We start from the raw sequence: 9,190 nt of genomic DNA, 5'->3' as shown, positions 1-9,190 counted from the left end.
AAATAATGTTAAATCGTATCAAAATAAATAAACAGAATAGCAATAACATAATGTAAATTTGTATGAAAATAAAGATACAAAATACCCATATAATAATGCATATATGTATAAAAAATATATATACAAAAATACATATAAAATAATTAAATTTGTATATATATATATATATATATATATATATATATATATATATATATATATATATATATATATATATATATATATATATATATATATATATATATATATAGATATATATATATATATATATATATATATATATATATATATATATATATATATATATATATATATATATATATATATATATATATATATATACATATATAATATATATATATACATATATATATATATATATATATATATATATATATATATATATATATATATATATATATATATATATATATATATATATATATATAGTAGTAGGCATCCGTCGGTCTCGGGAGACCATGGAGTTGCGCTCCAGTTGAAGACTCAGGTACAGCGTCGGGTGTGGCTGGACAGGCCAATACGAGAGTGGCAATCCCTCCCACACTGATCACAGGTGAAGATAGAGGCTGGTTGGTCTGCCGGGTTTTGGGCCTTTCTTCTTTGTCTCTTTGCCTCAGACTGCTGGGCGAGGGTCTCCTCAAACACATGGAGGCCTTGTTGAATTGCTTGCCGCCAGGCGGATCGCTCTGAGGCTGTATCTTCCCATGAGTCGGTGTTGATGTGTAGGGCTTTCAGGTCCCTCTTGCATACGTCCTTGTATCGCAGTTTTGGCCTGCCAGTTGGGCGTGTCCCCTCCGTCAGCTCTCCATAAAGGAGGTCTTTGGGGATCCGACCATCGTCCATGCGGACAACATGGCCAAGCCAGCGCATGCGTCTCTGCTTGAGCAAAGTGAACATGCTGGTCATCCCAGCTCTCTCCAGGACAGTGTTGTTTGTGATTTTATCCTGCCAGGTAATGTTCAGGATGCGTCGCAGGCAGCGCATGTGGAGCGAGTTGAGTTTTCGTTCTTGGCGAGCTCGAAGGGTCCACGACTCGCTGCCGTACAGGAGTGTGCTTACGACGCAGGCTCTGTAGACCTGGATCTTTGTGTGTTCGGACAACTTGTTGTTTGACCACACTCTCTTGGTAAGTCGGGACAAGGTGGTAGCTGCCTTACCGATCCGTCTGTTCAGCTCCGCATCGAGAGAGAGAGTCTGAGATGGTGGAACCCAGGTACACAAAATCATGGACAACATCAAGCCGGTGATCAGCGATTCTGATGTCGGGTGGCTGATCCACGTCTTGACCCATGACCTGTGTCTTCTTCAGACTGATGGTGAGTCCGAAATCATCGCAAGCTTCATTGAAACGAATCATGAGTTGCTGGAGGCCTTCAGCTGAGTGGGCTGTAACTGCTGCATCATCTGCGAAGAGGAAGTCGCGCACACATTTTCGCTGAACCTTGGATTTTGCTCTGAGTCTGGAGAGGTTGAAGAGCTTTCCATCCGATCTGGTCCGGAGGTAAATGCCTTCCGTTGTGGGTCCAAAGGCGTGTTTTAACATGACTGCAAAGAAGATCCCGAACAGGGTTGGAGCAAGTACACAGCCCTGTTTCACTCCGCTTCTGATGATGAAAGCGTCCGATGTTGAGCCGTCGAAGACCACTGTCCCTTCATGTCATCATGGAATGATCTGATGATGCTGAGGAGCCTTGGTGGGCAACCGATCTTTGGCAGGATCTTGAACAGGCCATCTCTGCTGACCAAGTCAAAGGCCTTCGTGAGATCTATGAAGGCAATAAAGAGTGGTTGCCGCTGTTCCCTGCATTTTTCCTGAAGTTGCCTGAGGGAGAACACCATGTCAATGGTGGATCTGTTGGCTCGGAATCCGCACTGCGATTCTGGGTAGACTCCCTCTGCAAGCACTTGGAGCCTCCTCAGTGCAACTCGAGCAAATAGCTTCCGACGATGCTAAGAGAGAAATGCCTCGATAGTTATTGCAGTCACTCCTGTCGCCCTTGTTTTTGTACAGGGTAACGATGTTGGCGTCACGCATGTCCTGAGGCACTTCACCTTCTTTCCAGCAGAGACAGAGGATTTCATGCAGCTCGGTGATGATGGTCCCCTTGCAGCATTTCAGGACTTCAGCGCTGATGCCGTCTTTTCCTGGAGCCTTGCCATGGGCAAGGGAGTCTAGAGCCTCGTTGAGTTCTGCAAGGGTTGGTTCTCTGTCTAGCTCCTCCAACACTGGTAGGCATTCGATGGCGTTCAGGGCATCTTCCGTAACGGTGTTCTCTCTGCTATACAGTTCGGAGTAGTGTTCTACCCATCTGTCCATCTGTTTTGATCTGTCCTGAATTACCTCTCCTGTGGTGGATTTCAAGGGTGCAGTTTTCTTTTTTGTTGGGCCCAGGGCCTGTTTTATGCCATCATACATCTCCTTCATGTTGCCTGTGTCAGCCGCGGTCTGTATCTGCGAACTGAGCTGGAGCCAGTAGTCATTGGCACATCGCCTAGCACACTGTTGAACTTTGCTGCGGGCTGACCGAAGGACTTGCAGGTTTCGTTCACTGGGGTTGGCCTTGTATGCTGCAAGGGCGTTTCTCTTCTCTTCAATGACTGGCATTATTTCCTCGGAGTGAACCTCGAACCAGTCTGCAGACTTGCTCGTTTTCTTGCCAAAGGTGGAAATGGCAGCGTTGTAAACAACATCTCTGAAGTGTTCCCATCTATCGCAGGCTGTTTCGCTGGAGGGACCTGGAAGAGATTCTTCAAGAATACGTGCAAAATCATCCACTCTCTCCTTATTTTGCGACTTGCTGGTGTCTATGCGGGGCCTGCCATCCTTTTTTGTGCGATGCAGCTTCCTTGCTTGTAGCTTCACTTTGCTGCAGACCAAGGAGTGGTCAGTGTCGCAATCAGCACTCTGATAACTGCGGGTGAGCTTGATGCTTGGTAGATTTGAGCGTCTGGAGAGAATCAGATCCAGCTGGTGCCAGTGCTTGGATCGGGGGTGTCTCCAAGAGACCTTGTGTTGCGGCTTGGTGTCGAAGAAGGTGTTGCTGACACATAGGCCATGGTGGCAGCAGAACTCCAGCAGGCGTTGACCATTTTCATTCATTTTCCCAGTGCCGAAGTGACCCAGACAGGTGGGCCATGAGGTGTAGCCAGCCCCAACTCTGGCGTTGAAGTCGCCAAGGATGAACAGTGGCTCTTTTTCTGGGACCCTGCTGATGGTGAAGCTAAGGTCATCGTAGAATCTGTCCTTGGCTTCTGTGGAAGAAGTGAGAGTTGGTGCGTAAGCGCTGATCAAGGTTGCTGGACCAACCGAGGTGTTGAGTTGGAGTGACAGGATTCTTTCAGTTCCATCTGTTGGTGGGGTTATAGTTCCAAGCAGGGTGTTCTTCACTGCAAAGCCCACACCATGTTCTCTGATCTCTTCTGGGGGTTTCCCCTGCCAGAAAAATTAGAAGTCTTTTTCCCGGACAGATCCTGATCCTGATAGCCTGGTTTCCTGGAGGGCAACGATGTCCATCTGCAATCTGCTCAGTTCCGTGTCAATGACAGCTGTCTTGCGAGCGTCATTTATATCCTGTAGGTCATCAGAAAAGCCTGGTGTCATTGTCCGAACATTCCAAGTGCCCAACTTTAGGGCAGACGTTTTCTTTCTATTGTTGCCTGGTGCACATATGACGATCCGCCTGTCGGTTTTCACCCTAAACCCCACGCACCCAGTGAGGCTAACGGACCGTGGAGAGGCAGTACCTTATTGGCTGGGGTTTGCCCAGCTTGAAGCGGGCGGTAGCTGCCCAGTGGAGTGCGATGACCCCTCCCACTGTCGGAAGCAACCCCTGGCGTCTAGCTCTACGCCAATCGAGCGGAAGACTTTTAACCGGTAGACTGCTGCTTCCCGTGTTGGTTCGACGCTGTGAAGCGAAGCTGGAGTGTCCTCTCCAGAGCGCAAAGCCTGGGTAGATGGATATGGAGGATAGACTGTCACCCAAGCAGTGGATCCCCCCTCTCCACGCCGCTGAAATGATCCAATGGAAAGGCAAGAGCCAGTACATTTGGTTCCAGTGACGCCGCAGGAGTTGCCAGGACGAAGCTGTATACAGCCTCGAACTGCCTTAGGGACTCCGACTCCGGATTTTTCCTCGAGGTTTACTCCTGAAGCCTTTTCCGTGAATGGATATGGCCGCAAGGCAGCGGAGGTTTGAAATCAGGGTTTACCTTCCCAGGCTGTCGAGCCCCATCTACCCGAAGCGTCTGGTTTTAGGGCGCCAGAGACCCGCCCTCGCCCCTTCTCGTGCCGGTAAAAGCAGTTCCGCCGGACTTAGAGACTAAGCCACTCGTGCAGGCCAGGAATTGGACTTCAGTTGTCAGAGGCTGTTGGAGACGCATGCCTTAGGAGCATTTTATGAGCACTGGGAGCTTATCCCCAGTGTCACTCCTGGCTATGACAACCTTGGATATATATATATATATATATATATATATATATATATATATATATATATATATATATATATATATATATATATATATATATATATATATATATATATATATATATATATATATATATATATATATATATATATATATATATATATATATATATATATATATATATATATATATATATATATATATATATATATATATATATATATATATATATATATATATATATATATATATATATATATATATATATATATATATAAACAAAATACACATAGAATAATGTAAAATCGAATCAAAATAAATAAACAGAATATCAATAAAATTATGTAAATTTGTATGGAAATAAAGATGCAAAATACTCATAAATAAAGCATATTTTAATAAAAATACATATACAAAAATACACATAGAATAATTAAATTTGTATTAAAATTAATATACAAAATGCACATACAATAAGGTAAATTTGTATTGAAAAAATAAGCAAAATACACATAAAACAGTGTAAATGTATTTCAAAATATATGTACGAATACACAAAAAACAAAGTAGATTTCAATAGAAATATATTTACAAAATACACATGAAATGATGTAAATACGTATAAAAATATATACAAAATACATATTAAATAATGTAGATTCGCGTCAAAATAAATAAACAAAATATCAATAAAAGAATGTGTATTTGTATGAAAATAGACATACAAAATACACATGAAATAAATTAAATTTGTATAAAACCATATACAAAAATACACAAAAATAATTTAAATTTGTATGAAAATAAATATACAAAATGCACATAAAATTAGGTAAATTTGTATTTAAATACATATACAAAATACACTTAAAATAATGTAAATTTGAATGAAAATATATAAACAAATACACTTAAAATAATGTAAATTTGTATAAAATATATATACAAAATACACATTAAATAATGTAAATATATATAAAAAAATATATAGAAAACGCAAATAGAATAATGTAAAATCGTATCAAAATAAATACACAATGTTAATAAAATAATGTATTTGTATGAAAATTAAGATGCAAAATACCCATAAAATAACGCATTTTTTATAAAAATATATAGACCAAAATACACATAAGATAATTGAATTTGTATTAAAATATATATACAAAATACACATAAAATTAAGTAAATACCTATTAAAAAATGTATACAAAATAAACCTAAAATAATGTAAATTCGTATCAAAATAAATAAACAAAATACCAATACAAGAATGTGTATTTGTATAAATATAAATATACAAAATACACATTAAATAACGTAAATTTGTATAAAACTATACATAAAAATACACAAAAGTAATTAAAATTGTATGAAAATGGATATACAAAATACACAGAAAATAAGCTACATTTGAATTGCAATATATATACAAAGTGCATAAAATAATGTAAATTTGTATCAAAATATTTTTAAAAATACACATATAATAAAGTGGATTTGTATAAAAATATATAAACAAAATACTCATTAAATAATGTAAATACGTATAAAAAAATTGTACAAAATACACATATAATAATGTAATTCGTATCAAAATAAATAAACACAATACCAATAAAATAATGTAAATTTGTATGAGAAAACATATACAAAATACACATAAAATAACGCAAATTTCTATAAAAATGTATATACAAAAATGCACATAAAATAAAGTAAATTTGCATAAAAATATATATACAAAACACACATTAAATAATGTACATGCGTATAAAAATATGTATACAAAATACCAATGAAATAATCTAAATTCGTATCTAATTAAATTAACAACATTCCAAAAAAATAATGGAATTTTGGATGAAAATATATATAGAAAATACACATAAAATAACCTAAATACAAATACAAATACACATAAAATAATTTAAAATTGAATGAAATAAATATACAAAATAAACATAAAATAAGGTTAATTTGTAATGAAATAAATGTACAAAATACACATAAAATAATATAAATTTGAATGAAAATATATATACAAATACACATAAAATAACATGAATTAGTATAAAAATATATATTCAAAATAAACATTAAATAATGTATAAAAATATATATACAAAGTACATATAAAATAATGTAAATTCTTTTCAAAATAAATCAACAAAATGCCAATAAAATAATATATATTTGAATGAAAATAAATTTACAAAATACACATAACATAAGTAAAATTTGTATTAAAATATATACAAAAATACCCAGAAATAATTTGAATTTGTATGAAAATAGATATACAAAATACACATAACTCTAGGTAAATTTATTTTGAAATATATATACAAAATACCCATAAGATATTGTAAATTTGTGTCAACAAATATCAACAAATACACGTAGCGTAACGTAACGTAACGTAAAGTAAATATGTATAAAATATATATACAAAATACACATTAAATTAAGGAAAAATAAAAAAAAAATAAAATATATATATATATATATATATATATATATATATATATATATATATATATATATATATATATATATATATATATATATATATATATATATATATATATATATATATATACATACAAAATACACATAGAATAATGTAAAATCGTATCAAAATAAATGAACAGAATATCAATAAAATAATGTAAATTTCTATGAAAATAAAGATGGAAAACACCCATAAAATAACGCATATTTGTATAAAAATATATATACAAAAATACACATAAAATAATTAAATTTGTATTAAAATAAATATACAAAATGCACATACAATAAGGTAAATTTGTATTAAAATAGATATGCAAAATACACATCAAATAATGTAAATTTGTATTAAAATATATATACGACAACACATAAAATAACGTAAATTTCTATGAAAATATATATAAAAAATACACATAAAATGATGGAAATACGTATAAAAATATATATACAAGATAAACCTTAAAAAAGGTAAATTCATATCAAATTCAATAAACTAAATTTTAATAAAAGAATGTATATATGTGGGAAAATCAATATACAAAATAATATATAAAAAAACAAAAATTTGTATTAAAATAAATACAAAAAAACACAAAAATAATTTCAATTTGTATGAAAATAGATATACAAAATCCACATAAAATTAGGTGAATTTGTATTGAAATATATATACAAAATACACATTAAATAATGTAAATTTGTATGAAAATATATGAACAAATAGACATAAAGTAACGTATGTTTGTATAAAATATATATAGAAAATGCACATTAAATAATGTAAATATGTAAAATAAAATATATACAAAATACACATAGAACAATGTAAAATCGTATCAAAATAAATACACAGAATATCAATCAAATAATGTAAATTTGTATGAAAATAAGGATGCAAAACACCCATTAAAGAAAACATATTTTTATAAAAACATATATACAAAAATGTACATCAAATAATTAAATTGTATTAAAATAAATATACAAAATGCACATACAATATGATAAATTTGTATTGAAATAGATATGCAAAACACACATCAAACAATGTAAATTTGTTTCAAAATATGTATACGAATACACATAAAAAAACGTAAATTTCTATAAAAATACTAATAAAAAATACACATAAAATGATGTAAATACGTATAAAAATATATATACAAAATACACATAAATAATGTAAATTCGTAGCAAAATAAATGAACAAAATACCAATAGAAGAATGTGAATTTGTATGAAAATAAATAGACAAAATAAACATAAAATAACGTACATTTTTATAAAACTATATACAAAAATACACAAAAGTAATTTAAATTTCTAGGAAAATAGATATACAAAATATACATAAAATAAACTAGATTTGTATTGAAATATATATACAAAATACATAAAATAATGTAAATTATGTATCAAAATATTTTAACAGATGCGCATAAAATAACATAATTTTTTTTTTACGTTGTTGCCTATTGCGCCGGTAGGCATCTTCCCGGTGGGGCCTGATGGTCGGCCCCAGGCTTCTTCCAGGTGGGGCCTGATGGTCGGCCCAGCCCGTTCTGGCGCAGGCGAGTGTTTTATAGTGGCGCCATCTTGCATTGGCTCATGCTGCCCCCCGGAACTCGTTCTTGATTCGCTTGGACGGCTTCCTCTAGAGTCCGGGTTGATGGGTGGTCTTCAGGACAGCATGTGGGTAGTTTTAAGCCACTCGAACCCTCGTCGTCCATCACGCGTCGAATGTGGGTCCAGTACGCTATCACTTCGGCCACCGCCTACCCTACCTGTAAATATGTATAAAAAAATATATACAAAACACAAATAGAATAATGTAAAATCGTATCAAAATAAATACACAGAATATTAATAAAATAATTTAAATTTGTTTGAAAATAAAGAAGCAATATGCCCATAAAATAACGCATTTTTTTTTAAATATGTATACCATAATACACATAAAAAAATTAAATTTGTATTAAAATAAATATACAAAATGCATATACAATGAGGTAAATTTATATCTAAATACGTAGATATGCAAAATACATATAAAACAATGTAAATTTTTTCAAAATATATATACGAATACACATAAAATAACGTAGATTTCTATAAAAATATATATAGAAAATACACACAAAATGAAATAAATACGTATAAAAAAATGTATACAAAATACTCATAAAAATAATGTAAATTCGTATCAAAATAAATAAACAAAATA

General features: G+C 32.9%; 1 protein-coding gene across 1 annotated transcript; it reads right to left on the bottom strand.

Moving 5' to 3' along the window:
- Positions 1–504: 504 nt before the first annotated feature.
- On the bottom strand, positions 505–4,401 carry LOC126992423 (uncharacterized). The gene is made up of 5 exons (XM_050851161.1): positions 4,350–4,401; positions 2,031–3,441; positions 1,725–1,873; positions 1,179–1,566; positions 505–1,057 (listed from the first exon to the last, which is right to left on the bottom strand). The coding sequence occupies exons 1-5, from the start codon at positions 4,399–4,401 to the stop codon at positions 505–507; spliced, it is 2,553 nt and encodes an 850-aa protein (XP_050707118.1).
- Between the last annotated feature and the right edge of the window lie 4,789 nt (positions 4,402–9,190).

This window comes from Eriocheir sinensis, unplaced genomic scaffold (assembly GCF_024679095.1).
Source record: "Eriocheir sinensis breed Jianghai 21 unplaced genomic scaffold, ASM2467909v1 Scaffold458, whole genome shotgun sequence".
Taxonomy (NCBI): Eukaryota; Metazoa; Arthropoda; class Malacostraca; order Decapoda; family Varunidae; genus Eriocheir; species Eriocheir sinensis.
This window is presented reverse-complemented; position numbering and strand designations above follow the sequence as displayed.